This window comes from Brachyhypopomus gauderio, chromosome 17, assembly GCF_052324685.1.
Source record: "Brachyhypopomus gauderio isolate BG-103 chromosome 17, BGAUD_0.2, whole genome shotgun sequence".
Taxonomy (NCBI): domain Eukaryota; kingdom Metazoa; phylum Chordata; class Actinopteri; order Gymnotiformes; family Hypopomidae; genus Brachyhypopomus; species Brachyhypopomus gauderio.
Genome location: NC_135227.1, coordinates 12,528,645 through 12,555,238, shown reverse-complemented (window position 1 = coordinate 12,555,238; position 26,594 = coordinate 12,528,645). Strand labels below are relative to the sequence as shown.

At 40.7% G+C, this 26,594-nt stretch overlaps 1 protein-coding gene and 1 long non-coding RNA gene across 2 annotated transcripts in view; both read left to right on the top strand.

Annotated features, from left to right (window-relative positions):
- The first annotated feature begins 2,658 nt into the window (after positions 1–2,658).
- On the top strand, positions 2,659–5,916 carry dlk1 (delta like non-canonical Notch ligand 1). Its single transcript, XM_076979020.1, has 5 exons — positions 2,659–3,202; positions 3,391–3,454; positions 3,853–3,983; positions 4,134–4,275; positions 4,703–5,916. The coding sequence occupies exons 1-5, from the start codon at positions 3,130–3,132 to the stop codon at positions 5,454–5,456; spliced, it is 1,164 nt and encodes a 387-aa protein (XP_076835135.1). The 5' UTR covers positions 2,659–3,129; the 3' UTR covers positions 5,457–5,916.
- A 1,931-nt stretch (positions 5,917–7,847) lies between these two features.
- Positions 7,848–26,594, top strand: part of LOC143480547 (uncharacterized) — a 36,062-nt gene continuing 17,315 nt past the window's right edge. Inside the window, exon 1 of the long non-coding RNA XR_013121847.1 lies at positions 7,848–8,152. This is a non-coding gene — a long non-coding RNA (uncharacterized LOC143480547). The remainder of the gene's footprint in view (positions 8,153–26,594) is intronic.

Below are 26,594 nucleotides of genomic sequence, written 5' to 3'. Positions count from 1 at the left end.
AACAAAACTGGAAATACAAACAATACAATCTTAGAGACAAATTAGGGCTGACATTCAGTTATAGCCCTCAGTTAAACCTGCAGCCTGAATAAGACTGACAGGAGTTCAGAATGATGTACAATAATTTTAAGTGAGCAATTAATTCTCCCTTTAGAAGTCGATGATAAGATTATGACACAATAAATGTTCCATGAGTACCACAGTTAATGTAGTCACCAAGAGCAAATCCAAGCGTAACTCATTGTATTACTTCCCTTGTATTCCATTTAGGATTGTAATACGATGTTAAAGCTGCATTGGATAGCAATAGCCATAAGTGCAAATGAGTCATATTCCATGGGTATGATTTCTGTGGTTTTTACTGACTAGCCTGACACTGCCTGGGCCAAAAGAACTGTACAAGGCTGTCTGACTGTATACTGTGTGTAATGATTTCATGTGATATGTACTACATGATGGCATCATCTTTGTGATTTAATGGTGACTTGGCAATGGTGTTTTTAGCTGAAAATTATGACCTTGATTATTTCTCCCAGGTACCCGAAATCTTTGACCTTTGATCTTGATAGTTGTACTTTCTGAATGTCTGAATTCTGACCTAAAAACCTAAATAAAGTAATTGGGCAAATGCTAAATAGTTTAAAATATAAAATACTTTAAAAACACATGTACCTATTATGTCTCTTACAGAAATTAGATTTCATTTAATTTTGTATAAATACACATTTTAATAATAATAATAATAATAATCATAATAATAAATGTATTTAAATAAATACATTACAAAATATCTGACCTATTCTCTACTGTAGTTCTAGCGAAAGTAGAGCCCTAGGCCTGAAATTGGGGAAACTGTGGAAGGCTCAAGAGTTTTACCAAATACAGATACCAAGCATGATCGTGAATATGATTCACATGTAAATATGTCCCATTAATCTGTGGAAAGGAATGTGTCAAATGCTTCGTATAAATGTGTTTCTTACTGGCAAACTATAATGAGCAACAAACCATTTAGCACAGCTGGGCTTTAAATAACAAAATATGAAAACAAGTAAATCATGGGCAGTTCTCCCATTAATTGTGACTTACTGGATGAAACTTGAATTGAAGCTTCCATTTTCCAAGATTTATTTTCCTGTGTATTTGGATTCGCAATAGTTTTCATTATCATCAGCTTCCTTGCACGCTCTGCACAGCTGGAAATGATTGACAGCAACTGCAGAGAGCGACATGACTTACTTTTCAAATTAGGTGAAGATGATTTATAAAACAACTGCCCTATAATATACTTCAACAATATAAAGGGTGCCTCAGCATGCTTTAACTGCAATTACATAAGTTGAAGAGACAAGGGCAAAGCTTAACCTTCAGCCCACAAACCTCAACCCAGCTCCATACTTGCTTGCTTATTTTCTCTGTCTCCTATTGGTCATCAATCAAAGCTATGAAGCAACCTCTCGTGGCTTCTCATCAAGCTTGTAGCAGCCTGAGGTTGATGGAGGCTGGATAAAAGATCAGATCTCAAATGAGATCAAAGGACAGCAAATCAATGGCTGATGCCTCTGCTTTAATATGGCAAATAAAAAGCTGACGTTTAATAACAGCTGCTGCGAACCAGTCAACATTGCAGACGGCTTTTCTTTGCTTCTTTTGTCTCTGCCTCTAGTGAGACCGTACAGAATATAATATAGAGAAGATAGAAAAGACTCAGCAGTTGTGAAGCTATCTTGCTTTTGACACTGTAACTCTTTTTATATTTTTTCATATTTGAGATTTCTTTCCATGCACAGAATGCTTGCCAAGACAGTTGTTTATACATATTCACGATTGCTTCTAAATGTAGAATGTAGATTTCTAAATCTAGTAGATTTAGATTATAATAATATATGTAAATATAATTCTGGCAGATTCAGAGTGGATGGTGGATGGCAGAAGTTGGTGCTCGGCAGCGCAGTGCAAGTAGGTCAGGTCATTACGGAACAGAGAAACTGCCATGCAAAAGTGACTTGCCTTGAAATAATTTCCCTTGGTAGCATAGGGAGTATTCTGTTGAAAGTGGAGTCTGGAGGCTGCAACATTTAATTGGGCCTTGGGGTTTAGCAATACATCTGGACACCAAAATATCCTTTTATCAAGAAGGAATGTACAGAGAGAGATTGCTTACCACTCAGTGACAACCTGTGTAAACACGTGAATAGCTGGATATAAATTAATAATTACTTATACAACTTACACAGCTTTTATTGCTGATATCTGAAAATGTATTGCTGACAACCACTGAATCTATATCGATTTCGCTGCATGTCGATTTCCCCAAGATGTAATATAAAAGGAATGCTTCATTTTAAATTCTCATAAGATGAACGGTAATAAATTAAACCTTATATGTCTCAAATTTCTAGACCATGTATAGAACTGTTCATACAGAATTAATACGCTGAAAAACAATGAATGTTCCTCGTATGATTAAAACAGAATAATTAATCCTGTGAGGTTTGGACTAGAAAATATTAAAATGTTTATTTTTGGACGTCTCCCTAAGAAGCGAAGGCAACTTCGCTGTTGTCCTTCAGGAGGTTGGCGTGCTGGACAGCTCCATTCTACCCTGAGGTGGGAGGAGCATATTTTGACTACCACAGTGCCAGCGCGAGCTCTTCTCATAAAATCCCTCTTCTGTGTTGTAACCGAAAGGCTTCCTGCTGCTTCGAAGCTAAAGCAACAATTTAAGTAGTCGCAGGATGAAATGAGCCTGGGTGAAATACCGCAAATGGCCTTTATTGCGCGTGCTAATGATATTAGTACTGAAAAACATTTGCTTTTCGAACTAACGGTGAAGGTTATACATTTTCATAGCGTGTTCTGTTATTAGGAACGATAACAAGAAAAACGAAAAGCAACATGCTACAACAGCAACGGTATACTTTCTTTGACTTTCTTTCTTCATAGTTTGCCATATTTGTAACTGATTTACGTTCACAAGTTTAGAAGACTAATCTGTAATTGAGATGCGAGTCACTGGACCATGCGTGCCGTGAAGATCGGCGGAACCCCGTGCTCCAGAGACTATCACACCAAGTCGCTTCACTTTTCTAAGATCACGCGCGGGAAGGCAAGCACTTGAGTCCAAGGATGAATTTATATGGATTTCTGCGGCTGACAATAACGTGCTTGCTGTTCCTCGCTTTTTCTGCCCTCAGTCAAGGTTCTACTTTCAAAATTCTTTTTCAATTATCTATTTTCTTTTTTAGATCAGGTTCTTTGAAGAGCTTGTTAAATTGCAAAGTATGCAGTAATGTCACTGAACATTATCTTTAAAATGTAATTAAGCATTGCCTTTCATTTACAATTAATGTTTGAATGTCTTTCCTAACTAGTATTGCATTTATACAGGTTCAGAATGCAGAGCGCGGTGCAATCTTGACAATGGCTTTTGTGAAAAGAACGGCGAGTGCAGGTACGTTAGGGCATCCAGCTCTCTGAGAGCATTTTTTGTACTTATATTAGCCTGTTATTTTCTGCTTCCTCAATTTGTATAGAGCATTTCTAATACATTTCAACTTGCTGTTCAGTAACTGTAAACAACTAGGAAATACCCCAAGACTCAGTCTATATTTACTGTATTACATGTCACAGAGTTAATAATAACAGACTTAATAATAATACTAATAATATAAATTAAAATGGGTCCTATACAAGATGCATAAGTTCTGAAGGGAAGACACTTCTCATCAGTAAAATTGCTGTGATCTTGTAGAGCTGAGGTTAACCCACTTAAATCCTAAATGGCTTGTGATTATTCAAATGCAGCATAATTACAGTTATGTTACGATTCAAACATTCTGCTCTACGCAGGTGCAGACCTGGCTGGCGAGGTGCAGCGTGTGAGCAGTGTATTCCGTTCCCAGGCTGCCTTCATGGAAGATGTGAGAAAGCCTGGCAGTGTATCTGTGAGCAAGGCTGGGTGGGCAGCCAGTGTGACCAAGGTGAAGGCCCTTTATTGAAATCATCTGTTGAGACTTTCTCTCAGCAGTTATGAAAGTCATGGCAGACCTTGGCTGAGCAAGAAAAACATTAACATTACAGGGAAGCAATGAATTGTGCAAACCTGAAAATGATTATTTTTTTGCCTTTAGATATCCATCTGTGTTCAATAAAGCCTTGTTCTGGAAATTCAACATGCATTGAAACAGGAGAGGGTGGATACCTCTGCATCTGTCCTCCCGGATATACAGGGAAAAGCTGCCAGCTGAAGAAAGGACCATGTCTAACAAATGGGTAATAGCTGTTATGTCCAGCACTATTCTATGATGGCTGACAGATCTGTTGTGCTCCTATACCTAGGACATGTCAATATTATTTTTAGTTTACTCATGGCCCATTAATTACTGAAAACAGATATTGTAAATTAGAAAGCTCACTTGAATGCACTTGTGTGATTAATGTTGATTAAGGTGAACAGCCTCACTTAACCCTGTCACACCACCCATGTGACACCATTTCTTTGAACGCATAATTGAAAAGAAATCACATAAAAATCTTCCAAAGATAAGGAGTGTGCTTTTTTCTGGATTTCACAAAAACTGGGGCAAGCCATTTAGGTGATATTCATAGGAGATAATTGTTCCAAACATATCTTACCAGATTGTAACTTGTAAAATCATTTGTGTGAATGTAATTTTGAAATGTGTGTTTTTACTTATAGCTCGCCATGTCAGAATGGAGGCACATGCATGGACAATAATGGATTTGACAGTCACTCATCTTGCCTCTGTTCACCTGGTTTTACTGGAGATTTCTGTGAGATCGATGTTGACAAGTGTGAACCCAACCCGTGTCTGAACGGGGGCACCTGCACGGATCATGGTGTGGAGTTCATCTGCCTTTGTCCTCCTGCTCTTTCAGGGACCACCTGCAACGTGAACTTGACTTTGTGCTCAAACAGCACCTGTGGTCAAAGGGGCACTTGCTTAAACAAAACTGATGGTGGAACTCATTGTGTTTGTCCACCAGGCCTTTCGGGGCCTTCGTGTGTTCGTCACACCAACAAGCTGAAACCAAAGACCAGGCCAAAAGCTCTAGGCTCCGATCATGTTCCCCAGCACTACAGCCTCTCAGCCCATGCCTTCCACAAGCTGCTGAGGCCACCTGAGCGTGAACTCTTGAAGATCACCATGAAGGAGACTGTACACACCCCCAGCTCCCTTGTCACCCGCAGTCAGGTCATCTGCTTTGCTGTGCTGGGTCTGCTCACATGCCTAGTGGTCATGGGAACCACAGGTATCATCTTCTTTAATCGCTGTGAGACATGGCTGGCGAATGCCAAGTACAGCCAGTTGGTGCGACAGCAGAGGGACTTCCTCCTGAGCACCGCAAATGGCGAGGAGAACTCTGTCAACATTATCCTGCCTGAGAAAATTAAGCTGACCAATTATGGGAAACATTATACATCCATATAAAGCAGGATCATCACTGATTGTTTTTTTGTGAACAGAGGATTTTCATCATGCCAGAGGTAATTGAATATATTAGAGAAATGTGAGGAAAAGAGGAAATATCCCCCACATGATCGACAGATTTATGCAGGATTTCATGAGTTACTGTTAGATTTGTGAGGTCTGTTCATCGTTGGAATCTTCAATAATTACCACAGTATGTATCATGTATGTATATATTTAAATCAAGACATATATATACACACAAACACAGATTGCCTAAATAGGTATCTACAGTTGACAAACTGTAAAGACTGAAAAGACTACATCTGAAAAGAAATTACAAACACAGAATAATAATTTGCATTGGTAGTCAGTGTTTGTAGAGCAGGAGGCACAGGTCAGACATCACTGACAAAAAGGGCAAACTAAAATGATACACTGCACAAAATACAGTACTTTAGAATGCCAACCAATGTAACAATGTAGTGTTAGAAAGTATTAAGACGAACATCTGTCTTGGACTTCCAGCCTCACCCTACTGTACAGGTAACCTGTGGTTAACTTCTAGATAAATGTATCTAGGGAAAAACCCCAGTGTAAGAGGCCTCGTACTATGTAGAGAACAAAGAGAATAGAGCAAGTGATGAGATGTTTTAGACATGAACATACAAACTGCAGCTTAAAGGATTTGTGTAAGGGAGAAATAAAAGGGCTGGCAAGGGGACCAGTGAGGGTGGGGGCTTACTAAAGAACAAGAACATTTTAGAAAAGATTAGATTGTTAGCACAGATGCTCTGTTTCTTACATGGATTGTTGAGTTAGTCTAAAAGGTTGATTAAAGACCTGTCACCCACTGTCTTTTTAGAATATCTGAAAATCCATATCACAGAGACATAATGAAAAGGAACAAAAATATTTCAACTGAATAAAAGATAGAACGTCTGTGCAAATGAATATCTATCATGACTTTGGCAGGAAGCCCGTATAGGGAGGTCCGTATAGGGAGGCATCTACAAAGTAGTGTGATTATAGCAGTCTTGAGGTGATAGATGAGCACACTTTAGTTAAGAATATTTCACATTCATACTGAAGTAAAATGGTGATTTAAAAAAAGTAAATAGTTTAGTGGTATATGAAAAAACACATTGCAATGTTGTTTGTGACAGTATTTTCACAATCACATACTAGTGTATTTTGGTTTTTAAATTCCAAAATTAAACCTTAACTGTAAAAAAAAATTATAACAAGAACACATGCAACTAAAATACTGTTCAGCTCAGCAACAATGCACCTCAACTGTCTATTCATGTGCTGTGGTGTTAGAAGTGAATGTAGTCATCAGTGTAATTTCCCAGAGGCAAAAACATGTTCTAATATCATAGCTCTGCTATAACAATAATTTGATTAGTTTGAGTGGTTTGTATATCACATACTAATATATGAACCAATATATGAACCTTTATTTTCTGCTGTCAGAATTTCAGAAACAACTAAGCAGCACATATTTAGGCTTCATTTTTTCAAATATTACCAGCTGCAGTTATCACATATGGGTGGTGGCAACGATATCAAAAGAGAAAACATCTTTCATGGAAACTACAGGTTTTTGGTGATTTGCTCAACCTGGAACATCCAAAGTTCATTACTAAAGTAAAACTCAGAAGATGAGGCAGTACATTCTGAACTATTCCCATTTCAGCTGTGTGTCTCACAGTGACTCTTTTCAGCTTTTTTGTTTTGTAAAAACTTTTTTTCAGCCAAATGGATAAGTACTGTGTTATACTACCCAATGTGTACCACGTGTTTTTTGTTATTTTATGCCACTCCTTCTTCTTCCCCAATAAATCATTAAATATGCTACCTGTTACCTATAAGCTAAAACTACATCTGGCTGTATACTTTTGAGGTTATATGAATAAACATCTTTGAAAATTAAACATATTATTTATGTTGCAGTTTTCATACTTCACAGTATGAGCCCTGTCAGGAATCAGGACCATAAACATTTCAATGTTAGCTATGACGTATCGTCATCTTCAAATCCAGAGTCTTCATTTAAGATCTAGATTCAATCTCACAAAGACTGTGCTGTCTTTCCCTTTATCTTCAACTTTATTTATTTCCAAAATTATTATTTTATCTTAAGTGTAAAACAAATATAGAAAGGATGGTCTTTGCTACCACCTTGTGGTTATTTTGCATTGACACCAAAGTCATACTGATATATTAAAGGTTTTTAACAGCCCTTTTTGGAGTTTTTTGTCTTCTGATTGGCTTCTGTTTGCAGAATTCTAATTTTAAAATTCCCTTAACACAAACAGAATGACGCAGTTGGAGTCAAAGCCTATCCTAGCATTCCAGGGCACAAGGCAGGAACAAACCCTGAACAGGGTACCAATCCATTGCCTGACTAGTGCTCACACACACACACACACACACCCACACACACACACACACACACACAGTCAATCACACCAGACCGGTTTAGAGCCAATAATTAACCTAACATACATATATTTGGGATGTAAGAGGAAACCAGAGTACCTGGAGGAAACTCACACTGGCACACAGAACGTACAAGCACCACACAGATAGCAGCCGGGCTGGGAATGAAATCTGGTGCTAACCACATGCCGGCTAATTATACATACTCAAATTCATGGACAGAGCCCTTTCTCCACTAGTCATTTCAAGCTGGGAGAAACAGGCTTTGACATGTAAGTACTGTAATTGCATGATAATTCCTGAAAGATGTACTTGTTCACATTATTGTTTATTTTGAGTTTAATTTATTTTTTCATGAAGCAATTAAAATTCTTTACAAAATGTTTTTTATAGAAATGCTTATCATAGACTTTACCAAACAGTGGTCAAATTCTCAAATTCTCTCTGCTGCTTCTAGAATTTTAGATGTTATACATAGGCTAGTTGATCAACATTTCTCTGTTCATGAGGATTTTAGATGTGTTACATAGGTTAGTAGATCATAACATCTCTGTTTTGTCCATATGGAGCAGATATCTAAATTCCCTTCTAATCATCTGCATGATGTACTTATACAGGTTGCAACATCATAACATTCAATTCAATATAGACCACCCATCACACCCACTGATTTTTATTTTCAACTTGTTTATTATTCTGCTTTTCATCCAATTCATTTACAATTTACAAATTTTAGTTAATGCTAAAATCAATAGGTTACTACTATAATGTGATGATACTAAAAATTATATCTTGTGTCCTACATTGGACACAAGTCCTACAGTGTGCATTACTTTACAAATAAAGATTATTATTATTACCTATGCTGTCCAATGTTGGGGTTCTAGTAAGATTAGGCTAGGTCCTGGCAGCAACGACTTGGTTTAAGAGAAATCAAGCATGCTCAGTACGATATGTTTTTAATTATATGATTAGCTTAGATTATTATTGCTGTTACACTGCATGTAGCATTCTTGTTAATTCTGTTGTTGTTTTACAATTAATCATTAATATAATTTTGTCTTCCTGTCTTCTCTGGAGTTGTGTGTTTGTGGCTGACTGATGGTAATACTACTTGACTAACAGTATTTCTACTACACTTACTTTTACCTGTTACCTTCAGCACCAAAGTGGTTTGCTTGATATTCACAGCCTATATGTGATCCACAACCTATATGCAGTTGTAAGTACTCTATTAAAATCAACTAGTGTTGATAGTGCTAGTTTTTTAAATAAAAACGGGAAGAGGAGAATTAATCGTGCTTAAACGCCGAGGCTACACTGAGGTAAATAAACACCGGTCGCATACATTGGACGAGAACGAGATGTAATGAAATTGCTCTCTAACTTGAGCGTCTCAGTCGTTTGCTATTTGAGTATAGATGTCGGTTAGCCTGTAAGTACTTATTTAAACAGCTGCTTATGTAAACAATGCCTCACTAGGTTTTGAGACAGACCCAAAGTGTGGGACAGTGAGAGGCTGCTAGGAACAGAAGTTACAATACACAGCCAGTGGCAGCAACACCAGTCTACACAATGGTCTATATTTACTCAATTATCACATTTACTGATTTCATCACTGGAATCCTACAGGTCCAGCAATCCAGCGGCACTCCGGGATTCTTCCTGGTTCTCCTGATTAACCAGGCTGGCATTGTGCAAGGGACATGTTAAATATGTCTGCAAACACATCAGCCAGCTCTAATGAGCAAACCCTCAGTCCATGCCTGGGGATGTTGTCTGGACCAGCTGCCTTCCTTAGGTTTACTCTCCTTATTCACATGCGCTGTTGACATGTCAGGAAACACAAGTCAAACTAACTAAATTTATTATTCTGATTAATGAGTTCTGTTTTATGACTTTAGTGAGATGATATGTCAACTTGGGGGTTTTAGTCAGTTTTATGGGTAAGATACAAAGTTGTATTTCTCCAGTGTTGCTTCTTTGAATTTATACATTTAGTAGCTGATCTGTGATAGGTAAGGTGATTTTCTGTCTACTAGCCCTGATTTCAGATACTACTGAACTTCAGTCCATAAACTGTCCTTAAAATCAGCTTATAGCTCATCACATGCCTTAATCCAATTGAAAGGCAAGCATTTAATCTGTGTGATCATATGCATGTGCAGCTGACACACTCAAAGACCAGGCACCCTGTAGATGTGGCACCCTGCACCCGGCAGACAATAAGCTTGGAATAAGCAAACACAAATTTGTCAGCCAGGTTTAAAATGTGAACTGAATGTGTCATTGGTTGTTTTCCTGAAGTTCCTTACTTGAAGCAATATAAAAGAGGCACTCTACTACTGAGCTGAAAGGAGTCAAAACTGAGAACTGTGTATGACGACAAGACAACAAGATTACTCTTGTTTTAAAAGATTAGTAAGTACTTGTCTGCTGTAATCCCTTTCAGGTTTTTTTTTCCATAAGTAACACCTTAAGTGTCCTGTGTGCTGCCCTCTCTAGAGAATAACTTTTCTCATCAACTTTTTGTACATTCAGTAATGCATGAAAGGCATTTGCTACAACACACAACCATGCAAACACATATAAAGATGCCCTTGCAAACTCTGGAATATTTTTATTCCATGCATATATACTTAAATATTTTTGATAATAATAAGCCTGAGTTTATTGAACTTCAAGTGATATTCAAGAAGGTTTATCAGATAATGAAACAGTACATCCTTACCTCCTTTACAGAAATCACACAATATCGGTTGAGAGATTTTTCTACACATAATGAATTTTGCATGTCAATTCAAAATGACAGAAAATTGAAACAGGGTCATATAATAATTAGTGCTGTCAATTCCAGGGGCCACGATTAAAAGTCCTCACCAGGATTTTGCTCAGGCTTCCTGGATTGTGTTGATTCCACTCATTTTACCTGGATTGCTAATTAGAAAATCTAGCAAGCTTGAGCAAAATCCTGGTGAGGACTTTTAATCGCGGCACCTGGAATTGACAGCACTAATAATAATTAGATTAATGTATGGAGGAGAAAGGATTGAATGACTTTAGTATTGACTTGACTTAACACAGGGCATATGCTGTCATGGGGGTGCTAATGTACACTCCAGAGTCTGGAAGCAGTAGTACTGAAGTATCTAGCTCTGAGCACAGAGTGTTTTATGAAAGAATGAAAATGAATGTCAGAACATCAGTGTGACAAATGAAAATTCCAGAAAGAATTTTGAATTGCATATGAGCAGTAACAGGAAACCAGTAAAGTTTCTGAAGGACAGGAGAGAGTTAGCAAAGTTCTTAGTATAATAGTGTCCAATTTCACTTTGGGCATTAATAAAGTACTATCATGTAACATTTCCCCCCACTAACACTCCAGGGCAGTACATAATTTAAAAAGTAGTGTGGATCGTCTCTGAGGAATCCTGGGCTAGTAGATCAGTCTTATAGTCTTATCTTGTAAATTTGCACTGGCCCAGAAAAAAAAAAGAAAAAAAAAAAAACCCACACTTTTCTGTTAAACCTTTTTCAACCTAATTAATTAATTTGGTAATCATTTGCCCAAACTACAAATTATTTATTCGTTTTATTCTTAGAATATTTTAAATAATTTTATATACATCTTTAATTTCATTCATATTAACACATTTGGTGAGAACTGTGAATCTTTTACTGCAAGCTTGGTGTTTGTCAGGAATAGCAGATAACATAATCACGTTCACCTGTCTCACCACCACGCCCACATTCCGGGCATACTTAAACACCCAGACTTCACTTCCTGGTTGCGAAGTATTGCCTCATGTCGTTGCATACCAAGCCGTTATTCCTGATTGTCTCTCTGTGTGCCGAACTCTGCTTGTCCCCTAGACCACGTCTCTTGCCTGATCCCTGGATACCTCCCGGACTCTGCCCTCGCCTCTCGACCCTGGACCGCACTGACCACCGCTCCCACGCTACTGCTCTGCACCTGCCATACGTCACTTTGCTCATCGTGTGGCTTGTTGTACAGAGTTATTCAAATAAAGAACGTGTCATTCCGCATCAGGATCCCTCTCAGCGTGTTCTATACGTTACAGAATACTTCGCCCTTCCCATGGATCCTGCGGAAACACAGGCTCACCTAGCTCGCCAAGAGGCGACTATCGCGGCCCTGACGGAGCGTATACAACAGCTCACCGAGACAGCGTGTAACCAAGAAACTGCGCTCCGTGCCCTCACCGAATCTGCACGCCAGAACGTCCAAGGTGCCAGCCCCGTGTCCTCTGCCCCCCTGACCGTTGCGATGCATCCCGCCAATATGCCAGTTGCCCTACCTGAACGATATGACGGGTCTCCGGAGCGTTGCAAGAACTTCCTGATGCAGTGCTCCATGTACTTCACCTATCACCCGGCCCTGTTCCAGACGGATCGTCAAAAGGTGGATTTTATGCTGACATTCCTGACGGGAGAGGCAGGAGCTTGGGCTACTGCTCTTTGGAGTAGCGGAGACGACTCCCTGAATACGGAGCGCCACTTCTCCGAACTGCTCCGATCCGTCTTCGACCACCCCGCCGCCGGGCGCGATGTCGGCACTCAGTTATGCGAAATCAAGCAGGGGAGACGTAGCGCGGCAGACTATGCCCGAGAATTTCGTACATTGGCTGCTGGCAGTGGCTGGAGTGGAACTGCCCTCAAGACGGTGTTCCGCCGCGGTCTCAGAACCGATCTGCAGATTGAGTTGGCCTGTAAAGATGAAGATTTAACTCTTTCCGAGTTCATACAAGCAGCAGTGAACATAGATAAGCTGCTCACTACTCACCGTCCTAACACAGCAGGTGTACGCACTTCCACTCTTTCTCACCAGTCGTCTCGTTTCCCCGGAGAGGACAATCGAGAGTACTCCGAAGCGATGCAGCTGGGCCGGTCTCCACTCACTCCCCGGGAGAGGGCGCGTCGCATGCGCGAAGGACTCTGCCTCTACTGTGGCGAGGAGGGTCATTTCCGAGACCGATGTTCCACACGACCACCTCGTCTCCGTGGGAATTCCCCCTCTCAAGCAAAAGTAAGCCCTCCATTACTTTCTCTTTGTGGTAACTCCCAATTTAACCTACCTATACAGCTCATCTGGGGAGGTGTAACTCGCAGCTACTCAGCGTTAGTTGACTCAGGCGCAGGAGGGGACTTTCTCGACAGCGAACTAGCCAGATCGTTAAACATTCCCGTTGAGGAGGTAAACCCCCCTTTCCGAGTTAACTCAGTAAGCGGACAACCCATAGGTACCGGATTAGTTGACCGACGTACCAAGCCCTTGCTCCTCCGTGTCGGGCTGTTCCATACCGAGATGAGGCAGTTCTTCCTGGTCTCCGCTCCTCGCGATTCTGTCATCCTCGGTTTCCCCTGGCTAAGAGAACATGACCCTGTCATTTCGTGGCAAAGACGCGAATTAGTTGCGTGGAGATCGCATTGCCAGCAGGATTGTATGCATTTACCCCTTCGCTCCTCGATGGTTGAGAGTCCTCACACACCTCTCTCCGATGCGGTCCCTGAGCAGTACAGCGAATTCGCTGACGTATTCAGTAAGGAGCGTGCCAGTTTACTCCCTCCACACAGAACCTGCGACTGTGCCATCGACCTCCTTCCCGGGGTAACCTTGCCCAAGAGAACTAAGCCGTACCCGCTCTCCCGCCCAGAAGATGCCGCTATGGAATCTTATGTCAGTGAGGCCCTACAGAAGGGGTTTATTCGCCCGTCGACATCTCCCGTCGCGGCTGGGTTTTTCTTCGTAGAGAAGAAGGACGGGGGGTTACGTCCCTGTATTGATTATCGAGCCCTGAACGCTGTCACGTCTAAATATGCTTACCCTCTACCCTTCATCTCTGCCTCACAAGAGCGACTAATGGGGGCTGCAGTGTTCACGAAGCTTGATCTCAGGAGTGCCTACAACCTGATTAGAATTCGCGCTGGTGACGAGTGGAAGACAGCCTTCGTCACCGCCAGGGGGCACTATGAGTACCTAGTAATGCCATACGGGCTGTCTAATAGCCCGTCAGTGTTCCAAGCTTTCATGGACGACATATTCCGAGACATGATTGATAAATACGTGTTTGTTTACATAGACGATATCTTGATCTATTCCCCCTCTATCCAGGAACACATAACTCACGTCTCTTCGGTCCTCCAGCGTCTGCGAGAGAACGGCTTGTACGTGAAGGCGGAGAAATGCGAGTTTCATGCACCTGTCATCTCCTTCCTTGGCTGTACCCTATCGCCGGGTTGCATCAGTATGGACAACAACAAGGTAGACGCAGTCACAAACTGGCCTGTTCCCCGTACCGTTAAGGATCTCCAGCGCTTCCTCGGATTCGCCAACTTCTGTCGTCGGTTCATCAGGGGTTTCGGCTCGGTGGCGGCCCCCCTTACCGATCTCCTGAAAGGGGGGAAGAAGCGCCACTTCATATGGACACCCAAAGCGGAACAGGCGTTTAAAGCGCTGAAAACCGCGTTCACCAGCGCTCCCATATTGCATCTCCCGGACCCTTCGTTACCTTTCATCGTTGAGGTCGATGCATCCGACGTTGGCGTGGGGGCAGTGCTCTCACAGAGACAAGGCAATCCACCCAAACTGTTCCCGTGTGCCTATCTTTCCAAAAAATTACAACCGGCCGAGGCGAACTATGGCGTGGGCGACCGCGAACTCCTAGCCATGAAACTGGCTCTCGAACACTGGCGGCACTGGTTAGAGGGAGCAGAGCACCCTTTCCAGGTATATACAGACCATAAGAACCTGGAGTATCTCAAGTCCGCTAGGCGACTCAATCCCCGGCAGGCCAGATGGGCGCTGTTTTTCACCCGCTTCAGATTCACAGTACATTACCGACCTGGATCCAAGAACACCAAGGCCGATGCGTTATCTCGGATTCATGAGAAGACGCCGAGCGACGAGATACCTAACCATATTCTCGGAGAATCCTGTTTCGTTGACCTCATCCGGTGGGATGTGCAGGACGAACTGGAGGAAGCCCTCCGCGCCGACCCAGGCCCTGCAGATAGTCCCGATGGAAAACAATACGTCCCGGTCCCGCTCCGGGGACGCCTCCTCCAACTCGCACACGACACGCCGGGCACGGGTCATCCTGGTATAACTCGCACCAAACACCTGATCGCCCAGAAATACTGGTGGCCGTCCTGGGAGGAGGACATTCGCGACTACGTACTCGCCTGTGTTGTATGCGCCCAATCGCGCACACCCCGAGCACTGCCCACTGGTCAGCTCCTCCCCTTGCCGATACCCCGCCGTCCGTGGTCTCATCTGGCCATCGACTTTGTTACGGACCTGCCTGTCTCGGGCGGTAACACGGTGATAATCGTGATGGTGGATAGGTTCTCCAAGATGTGTCGTCTGATCCCTCGCTCGAAACTGCCCACTGCCATGGAGACGGCCTCTGACGTGTTCCACTACGTCTTCCGGATATATGGGTTACCCGAGGATATCGTATCGGATAGAGGCGTGCAATTCACCTCCCGTGTCTGGACCCAATTCTGCAAGTTACTCGGGATAACCGCCAGTCTAACCTCCGGATACCACCCCCAATCCAACGGAGAAGTGGAGCGCTACAATCAAGAGCTAGGTCGCTTTCTCCGCCAATACTGCTCTTCCCAGAAAGACTGGCACAAGTACGTCCCCTGGGCTGAATACGCACGCAATTCCATCATACATTCATCCACCAAACTGACTCCTTTCCAGTGTGTGTACGGCTACCACCCGCCGTTCTTCCCCTGGGATAAAACCCCCTCTGACATCCCCGCTCTGGATGACTGGTTAAAGAACAGTGCCCGCACCTGGGAGCTCGCACACGTTCAGCTGCGGCGCGCGCTCCACACCCGTCGTATGAACGCTGACCGCCGTCGTCTCCCCGCGCTCATATATCACCCCGGTCAGCGAGTATGGCTCTCCACTCGTAACTTGAACCTACGCCAGCCTTGCCATAAGCTCAAGTCTAGATACATCGGGCCGTTCAAGATTACCCGCAGGATAAACGCTGTTTCCTACGAACTGCTGCTGCTCCCTCAATACCGCGTCCATCCCGTCTTCCACGTATCCCTCCTAAAGCCTGTTCACTACAGTCCCATGTCTGTAGCCCCGGTTCTGGATCGCCCCCCCGAGCCCCTGGACATTGACGGCCGGCCTGCGTATATAGTACGGGAGCTGCTGGAATCACGTCGACGGCGTGGGGGTCTCCAGTATCTCGTCGACTGGGAGGGTTATGGTCCCGAGGAACGAGCCTGGGTAGCCGCTCGCGATGTCCTCTGCCCGTCGCTCATCGCCGACTTTCACGCTGCGCACCCACATTTCCCCGCCCCCCGGGGCCGTGGCCGGCCGCCTTCGCGGCGTGGAGCGTCTGGAGACGCTCCGTTGCGGGGGGGTACTGTCAGGAATAGCAGATAACATAATCACGTTCACCTGTCTCACCACCACGCCCACATTCCGGGCATACTTAAACACCCAGACTTCACTTCCTGGTTGCGAAGTATTGCCTCATGTCGTTGCATACCAAGCCGTTATTCCTGATTGTCTCTCTGTGTGCCGAACTCTGCTTGTCCCCTAGACCACGTCTCTTGCCTGATCCCTGGATACCTCCCGGACTCTGCCCTCGCCTCTCGACCCTGGACCGCACTGACCACCGCTCCCACGCTACTGCTCTGCACCTGCCATACGTCACTTTGCTCATCGTGTGGCTTGTTGTACAGAGTTATTCAAATAAAGAACGTGTCATTCCGCATCAGGATCCCTCTCAGCGTGTTCTATACGTTACAGTGTTGAAGGGCTCCATGTCTGAAAGGTCAACCTCATCAGAATGTGAACACTCTGGTTGGTCCTCCACTTAGTCTTGGTGCACTTCATGATACTGAAGGCTCCCCTGGAAAGGGGCATCCTCTTCACACTGCTGGAAGATAATCTCCAAAAAATTTTCCCGTTAAAATTATTCTGACATCTTTTGTATCCTGCTTACAAATCTCCTTCTCAAGCTCATCTCTGCTCTCTCTCTCTGCACCAGCAGCTCCACAATGTGAAAATTTCCACTCTGGGTATCTTCTAGGAAGCCTTCAACACACTCCCCCGCCTCTGTCTCCATGGCTGTTAATCTAAGCACTGCTGTTTCAAAGGCATACAGTGCCTTGTCAGGGTAAGACCATATTCTTGCAGTTTGAGACTCCAACATGACTACAACATGACCCAACTTTCAGGTACACCAAAACTTATACAACAAAACAAACCGACAAACAGATGTTTAATAGAAACTTACCAACGTCCATGCCATCATGGATCATCCCAGGGAAGAGCAGGCTTTGAAAGTCCTTCAGCACTTGAAAGCACTTCTTGGCTTGCCCAGTCACCTCAGCACTTACCGATCTATTATATGTAAACAACCACCAAACAATTAATGTTATTGTATTTTATAACAATGAATGGTATTGTATGTATTATTTGTAAGCCATTGATTCTAATTATGCTTAACAAGTTTTCACCTTGTTTTGGGTTAGAACACAGAGTAGTTTCTCAACATGACTCCGAGTGCTCTCTCCATGTGCAGGAGCCATGTTGTCCCCCTGGTTGGTCAGGCACATGATTTTACTAATGTACTAGTTTACAATATAGCAGTGTCTATGGGCTGGTGTATTACCTCCTCGTTACTTCCTTTCACTTTCTGTCATGGTCTTTCATGGCATCCACGTCAGCCAATGCAAAGCCATTGCTCAGGTACTAGGCATTCAACAGGTGGAGAACTCTGGCAGAAAGGAGTCCACTGCTTTCTCCATTCACTGGGATATGTCTGCCTTATACACAGACATAGACACACCTTGTATACTGTTGTACTGAGCACACAACAAATTCAGTAGCCAGACTTACCAGCAGGCATCACAGCATAATGCCATGGCGCTGTAAAATTTCGGAGCTCCTTGACACTAATATGCATGTTCTTGGGCTGTCTACAACCCTGGATCCTGACAAAAACCCACTTCAGTATTCTGACACTCAAATCAGTTGAAGAGTCTGTCAGGCCACTTAAAAATTGCTGCTTTGCTTTCTGCTGCACAGCCTTCCACAGCTCAAACATGAAATCCAACAAAGGGGAAGTTAGTGGGTATCTTCTATGCTAATTAGCATGCTCAAGGGGCTTGAGGACTTGCTCTAGTAGGGACCACTTGTCACTTTTAAGATCCATGTAGTACTTTCCTCCTTGTGTGATCTCTGGGACTGAAAGGGTTATGGTACCGGCCACAGCTGCTCCAAGATGTCATTCAAGAGATTATACACTATATTGCCAGAAGTATTCGCTCACCCATCCAAATGATTTGAATCAAGTGCTCCAATCAATTCCACAGCTACAGGTGAACTTGACTGGCCTGCACAGAGTCCTGACCTAAACCCAATATAATAGCTTTGGTATGAATTATATCAAAGACTGAGAGCCAGGCCTTCTTGTCCAACATCTTGTCAACCTCACAATTGGTCAAAAATCCCCATAAACACACTCCTAAACCTTTTGGACAGCCTTCCCAGAAGAGTTGGAGCTGTTCTAGATGCAAAGGGTGGACCAATGTCATATTGAATCTTATGTATTAGGAATGGGATGTCACTTAAGCTAATAGAAGATTCAAGGAATGTGAGCAAATACTTTTGGCAATATAATGTATCTTACAATTGCGTCCTGGATCAATTTATGCTCAGCTACAATGCCACTTGCACTTCCAAGTGTCTTGCTTATATGAGGATCCTTCTTCAGGGCTACTAATTGAAATGTATGGCCAACACATCTGTGTAAACCATCTCCATGCTTCTCTTCCAAGATCTTGATAACCTTTATAACATTGGTAGCATTATCATGTACAGCCAGCATATCACTGAGTGAGACTTCTCTGCTGCCTTTTCAATCCATTCAATACTTTCCACTGTGTGGCGCTCCTCTAATGTCATCGGGGTCATTCTGTATGAAGTAAGTTTCCAGTCCTTTTTTCAGTCCAACACAGTTCAAAAAGTAAACTTTCAGTGTTGTCTTGTGGCTGCCTTGATAAAGTGCTCTGGCATGTTTTCACTTCATGTTTGTATATAACCTTTGTACTCGTGTGATAAGCTCTTCATACTGGAAATGGCTTACAGAGTACTACATTGTGGGGTCTGTATTGGTGTCACGATCACCTCCTCCTTAGCGTTGCGGTTCCCACGGCCCCTCGTGTCTTCGTTTTTTATTTAGTTTCCGTGTTTGCATTGTTTTGGTCAAACCCATGGTGTCTGTTTTTGTTTGTGTTTCCTTGTTTGCGTTATTTTCACGCCCCTTGTTTCAGTCTCCGCCTTATGCAATCGTTTTCACCTGTGTCTCGTTAGTGCTTTCTTTGGTCTGTGTGTTTATACCCTTTGCTTTGTCTCCCATGTTGTGGATTATTGTATGTTGTAAGTTTGATATCGTCTTTTGTGATTATTGCTATTTGTCTTCTTGTACTTAGCTCTGTGTTTGGTTTAGTCATTTACTGCTATTTTTCTTATTATACTTAGCTCTGTGTTTGGTTTAGTCATTTTATTTTATACTTATCCCCTATTTCCTATTTTATTTTTTCTAGTGCTATTTTATTACCTTCTTCATGTTTGTATTATAATGATGTTGCTGCTGGAACCATCATTCCCCTGAAGGAAACCTCCTAAAGGGATCAATAAAGTACAAATCAATCAAGTCAGACAAGCTCTTTAGAACAACAGGACAGCAATACTTGTTGATAATACTGTAAAATTATGTTATAAACCACAACAGAAGTTTGAATGGATTGTTGCTGCAATCTTTTATGTACTTTCTTGTATGCCTGTAGCCATACAAGAAAGTGCAACTCTTAAAAAAAATCTTTGTTTCACATACGTAATTCTGTTCAGATTTAATATCTGGTGTCCAGTTTGTGTGTGAGAGGGGAGACGAGCTCTGCTGTTTGCATCATCCTCATTTCTACTGACAGCAATTGTAGTTTACACATGCTGGCAGCAGCTGGCAGGCAGCAAAGTACAGCAATCAATGAGTCACAGAAAAGATCATTATATGTTATCCAACATATAAAGATCATTATATATTATCCAACATTCCTTGCACCTGGTACAGTGTTCAGAGTGAGGTAACATTTGGAAATGAATATAAGTGTATCTTAACTCGTAGTGATGTTACTCATGCTTTAGACCCATGTATTTTGATGATATACTATACACTATGTACAATTACACACAGGCACCACATTCAGAATGTTCAAAGACACAGACAGGAAAGGGCGTGGCCAGGGTGTGGCCACACCCATGTTCATTGAATATTTGTGGTTTGTGTGTGGCAGGCGATCAAAACAATCTTGTCAGATTTGTTAAAACACAAAGGGATAATTGCTTTGTCATTAGTGTAACAGCAGTTTAGTCTTGTTTTAACATAGATGTGGCTAAATCAGTAGCATGGTAAAGTTGATCATTCCTTCAAAACTAGTCGTGATCTACCACTATATGTCCACTAAACTGGATGTACTGTTTGATCAGTCTGACTAGTTATGTCATGGTCAGTCTTGACTAAAACTAAAAAATATTTTATTATATAAAAGCTTTCAAATTTGTCAGTCAACACGTAAGATCAGTTAAGATTTCTACTCATATATTGAAATAAAAGATCACATTTTTAAATATAAAGACAAACATGTTAAATTTGTTTTTCTATAGTTGATTTTTTACTCAGAACACACAATAACACCATTTTTAATTGCAGGTCTAATCTAAACTCAGCAGGATACATTTCACAGGTCTCTGCATGTCACTGGGCCTAACTGTGTGCAGTACTGCTGCATCTTTTTATTCCATTACTCAAAACCAAGTAGCCAAAGAGGTATCGATGGCAGATTTTAAACAACTAGCCAACATGAAAATAAACTGATTGATTTCACCTGATAATGTTTTCTGACCTGACTAGGCTAATTGACACACACACCTTATAAATATACAGCCTAAAGAAATTTGCTTGGTATATCATAGCAAGTGATGATTTCAGCAAGGAACACTGTTTTTTAGTTTGTTTGTGATGGAAAGCCTTCTCAAAGATACCAATCAATATTCCACCAATGTGCTCTGGTGCAAGCTGTGTGTGAGAACATTTTCAGCAGCTTTAATGCAAGATTAAAAGGCAACTGAGTACTATAAGAAGCCTTAAAAACCTATGGAAACACATGAAGATGCCAGTCTGTAAGTTTCTCTTTGAATAATTAATAATGATAGCCTAAAGGCACTTCTCTGAACAATACATTCTGAAATAAAAAGATGAAAAGTGTATAAGAATGGAATACTAAAATGTGGAAGCTGAAAATGTGCTATAACTACAAAAATCTTGTCTTAAACTTCTGTAAAACCGTGTCTTTAACAAGTTTATGATTAAATGAGTTAAGCCCGAGATGCAGTGACCTCTAGTGGCACATGTAAGACTTTTAATTGACACAGCAATTGTGTTTAGTTTAACTGACAGGTGTGCCTTAAACCACTGCTTTCAAGGACACAGCACTAGAATGCAAGAACCCACATGACTGACTCAATTCTAAACCGCAGCTATGCAAATTACATAGCAAGTGGCCCAAGAAAAATGTAAAGAAAACAGACTCTTTCTATGCCAAGGTAAATTCAATTCTGTGGCACCTTTCACACACAAACCTTCCCTGACCAAGCAAAATACAATGACCAAAGACCCAGTCATATAAAACAAAGATTATTATATAAGTGAACAAACAATTGTATTTCAAGGAAACCTATCATCTATAGCAATTTCTATGGTCCATGTGGCCAGAATCAAATGGTTTCCTCAGACCTCCTAGGAGCCACATACATTCACACTGTTCCAACTGGTACTCTTTTGCATGCTGAATATGTTGACCGAGTTATACTCTCCACAGGTAAAATGAACAGATATTTAAAAATTTAAGTCATGTTCCCTATGCCTGTGCCTCTGTACAACAACATTCATAATGAGCCCAGATAAAGTTACGTGTATCAAATGGAACCATAACCAACAAAACAAGGCTACATTTATTACTTATTACTTTTTTCATGATTTATTTAATATTAGAACCTTTCCTTCCCTCCAATATCCAGTCAAGCATTTCCCACTCAGTTAAACATTCTTCCCATCTCTCGTGTTCTAACTCCTCATGCTTCACGACTGTAAACAGTGCCGTGGATAGCCATTTAAGAAATGTTTGCACTGGTGTAGCACTCAAAGCAAAACAAAACAGTATAAGTAACATAATTTAAGTGCAAGAAGCATTGTAACTAGCTACCTATTTAGATATATTTGGCCACATAAGACCTGTTAATGGAATATGATCCTGTTTTATTATCAGCAAAGTGGGCCTTGTTTTACTGCTGGATTTCAAAAGCCCAATTCCTTCAGTTCTCACAGAGATTGTGTTCTACCACCAGATAATCAGAACATCTGGATCTGAGCTGAATTTCTTAATTGAAACAAACATCCTCCAGTACCACTAAGGTTTGGACCTTTGGGTCCTCATAGCTGTTTATGTCACTGCATAGCAATACAGTATGTATTATCTTTTTCTCCTTGGTGTTTTGGTCTTTTATACCGTGCTCATCATGTACAGTAGTGTTAGTAGTGTCTCTAGCATAACTATACATAGGCAATTACATAGGGTGGGATATTGCCTGGGCTAACACTGCAAGGGAACTATGATGGGAGGATCACTTCTATACCTTGTACGGTGTCTAAGGTCAATGTTTATTATTTACTCAAAAGCCCATGGAGCATGGAACATTGTTTTTGATAATCATAGTTGTATGATATTGTATGAGATGAAACACCATGAAACTCCCTCCATAGCATTTTCAGAGCTGTGCAAAATAAAACCCATGATAGCTGTTTTAAAGTGGGGAGAAATTTATTATTAAATTAGAAAATAGTAAGTAATCACTATGCATTCTGTTTTTGTTCCACTTTATCCAATCCTTTTCAGGTCAGTTCAGCCAAACCTTTTGTGAAAGGTTGCACTTTGTTTATAATAGTAAATATAGCAAGAGCTCGTATTCTTGTAACTGTGAAGGTCATTCCAATTATCTAATGATAATAACACTCAAAATGATCCATTAACATAACATCCAGATAAATAATTCATTGCATTGTATAACTCTAAAATGAACTTTAAATATCAGCACAGGTCAAATTGAGAACCAGTTGCAGCTTACCACCATTAACGTGTGTGTGGTAATAAGGACAAGATGCCTAAGTAAATGGTTGGTGAGAGCTCTTTCAGTATAGCTGTGTATATATTCACTAATCAAACCACTGCTCCAAATATATTTTGCAGTTTATATGTAGGTCACATAAAGATTAGCACAGTTCATTTTCACACTGATGTATAATCTATTAAAGAACCAAAATAACTCTACTCTAGCTTTACTATAATATACAATACAAAAATATTTTTATAATATGTGCAAAAAATCTAGAAAGGCCTCACATGATTCTGTACCCTTTGCCCAAGGCTGTCCAATCCTTTGTATACAAATGTAGTAGACATGCTGGGCTAATGCAGATTTGTATGTTTTGCCAGCATACAGATAAAGCAGGGTGATGTTGTTTTGCCCACACTTGTACATGAACTCATGTCGTTCTATGGTTGGCTCACTCAGCATCAAATCCTTCCTGCCAATGTGTGATCACGTCCCTTTCTTCTGTCAAACCTGGAAACTGTGAGGTATTTTTCCACTTCTCAGAAATATCTTGCACTGTCATGCACTACTTCAGATGTGGGTGTATATTATTATTATATTGTTGTCATGCTTGTTTACCTGGGCTATTTATAGACACATTTTGCCTAGATGTCATTTGAACACTTGATGTCCAGTTGTACTATGAAGATAACATTGGTGTCTGACTGCAGTAACATTGTTAGAATGACTTAAGAACTGGTGAACTAAACAGTATTTCCAGGGTGTACCATTCTTGTTGGTTTTGGCTGTTTGTCTGAAACGTATTTAGAATTGTTGCTTGTGTTCTATGACACACAGTGCTGTTATGCTTTGGGTGATTTTCAACAAAAAAATGACATTGTTGTGACATTGTTCAGATTCAATGTAAGAGGAGTTATCTTAACTTTGTGAACCACCATCATACTCCAACCCATTCAACAAGTGACAGGATCAAAGATTTGTTGTTCTAAAATTTCGTCTTGGTGTTTCTGTTCAAGTATCATTTAATCATACAGACATGTTCTTCAGAATCCTTTTCAAAGTAAAAACTTGAATTCAAATGAACCATTTTACTTAGCTCAGATTTTAATCTGAAACCAAATACGTGTTTTATACTTGTGTTTATGTTGCCAGGTATTAGCTAGATTTTCCATTTCAGGTTTCACCAAACTCTATACTTAAGCAAGTGCAGGCAGGTCAGTTAATCGGTTTTATAGTCTTTTATAGTTGGTTTTGTTGTGAAGTTAGGCAACATTTGAACTTTCCATTCCTGATCAACTTGGCTGCTGTCATATGATTAAATAAACAATATGATTAAAAAAGGTTATTGATTGGGTCAGCAATGAATGTTGTATAAGCCAAATCAACATATTTGATTTGTGTTGTCTGAGCATGTCTTTCTTGTGTGTTTGTAGCTTTTGCTGAGTGCCCAATTGGGCAATGCCCAGTGAGGCATGCAGGGAGAGGCTAAGCAGAAATAGTAGCAGGGGTGTTTGGGATATTTCATCCTAATTGGCTCTAATGAACATTGCAACATGTTAATTAAAATGGTGCTATCACTTAACCATTAACCAAAAGGATAATTGAAGTAGGATGCATATTTTGTACTCTTAAAATATATCCAGGAACAGGAACACTGTATTATTCAAGGACCTTTTCAATCAAAATCATGGTGGCAGATGGAATTGTAAAATTGTCTGTTTTTATTTATCATATTTGCTTTCACTGGTAACCTTACAGATTTGTCATGTAGATTAAAGCATGCTTATGCCAATATCACAATATAGTGAATATTAAAAGTTCATAGGTATAGTCTAACTGCTTGCATGTCCTCCTGGTCTATTTATTAGTATAATACCATAACAAGTAAGCCAGAAATGAAGTAAAGTCAATAGGTTAGGCCTATAACCTACTATTATTAGATTATTAGATTGTTTTATAATCTAAATATGTAATTATTGTACTTGTCAAAAATAAAGTAAAAATATAGAAAAATGATATGAATGAAACGGGCTATATTAATTAATTGGTCAAATATACAAGAGCTTGACTGTGTAGAGGACAATAACTTTAATGGATATTTACCCTCAGATGAACAGGAATATACTTTAAATAATAGATGAGAAAAAGCTGTGAGAGGGCCAGAATTGTTCTTTACTGAAATTCCTCAGGGTGGCACTGTAGGTTTTGATCAATAGTGGCACCTACATTTGAGTATGGAATGTGGCGACAGGAATGTTGTTTTAGTGCGAGAGCTGTGGATGACCACCCAGTTCACAGCTTAGTAAAACATCTTTTATCTTGTGAATATTTACACACTAAGGATGCACAACAAATTAAAAACAAAGTCTCATTAAACAAAGCTCACTGCCTCTCTGCATGTCTTTTAATATTAAAATGTTAATATTTTCTGAGTTAGTCAAATTGTTGGACTGGTTTCTTTTCACCTCTAATCCTATTCATCTCTTCTCTCATATCTCATATCTCCTACCCACTGTTGTCACAATGTTTATTCAATGTTTATCTATCTATCTATCTATTTATTTATTTATATGCTTGTTTGTTTGCACTACAAAAGAACTGCATAATTACTGCCTGATAGCAATTAAAGACATCTGCATATGCTGGTATTTTACATGAAAATGTGAGTAAGCATATATAATTTTGCCTTCTTAGTTTTTACTTAGTTTTTACAGATTTCTAAAGTAGAATGTGAAAAATTTTAGTTTTGGTCTGTTGTTGTGCCAATATGATGTCTTAGGCTCTGTTTGTTTTTTCATGTTGAATCTTTCGTCATGCAATGTCTCTTTCTGTATTTGGTACTGTACTACCATGAAGTCTTAATATCTGTAAAAAAAAAAAAGAATCATAAAAGAAACGAAAGATAAAATCTTATTACAATGCTAAATGTAAAGTAGGAACTAATGATGTGTGGTTGAGTCAGACAGAGTGTACCGAGTACATTATGGTTAAAATTAATGTCTTTGGTAAAAGACAACTCACCTTAAACTCACTGAACCACTAGCAACAAATTGTGATACAGATTATAATTACATTAAACATTATGGAAATAACTTTGACTCATCTGAATGGATATACAATCTGAAGAAGACAAAAAATACATATGAAGGTCATTTCAACTAACTCTTCATTTTTTATTTTTTATTCCCACAGAACTTAAAACTTGTGATTTCTTCCTAATTAGAGTAATGTTTCTCATGGGCATACAATGTGCACGTACAACATATGAATAATTGGAGAAGTTCCAATATCTGCATGTAGTTTACCATGTCAGAATTTTCCCCGTTTACTTTCAATTGGGCAGTGCTAATTTTGGTTACATCTTGCTAAAGCTTTACCCAGTGCACTCACAAAGCTGTTTTCATTTATTCCACTCTTATAGCTTTAACAAAACTATGTATTCTTGCTTGAAGTGCACACTTACACAGTCGAGCTCTTGAAGTGCACAC

Coding starts and splice junctions, on each gene's coding strand:
- dlk1 (XM_076979020.1), top strand. CDS start 3,130: ATGAATTTATATGGATTTCTGCGGCTGACAATAACGTGCTTGCTGTTC. Junction 3,455..3,852: donor GAAAAGAACGGCGAGTGCAG/GTACGTTAGGGC, acceptor TGCTCTACGCAG/GTGCAGACCTGGCTGGCGAG. Junction 4,276..4,702: donor GGACCATGTCTAACAAATGG/GTAATAGCTGTT, acceptor TTTTACTTATAG/CTCGCCATGTCAGAATGGAG.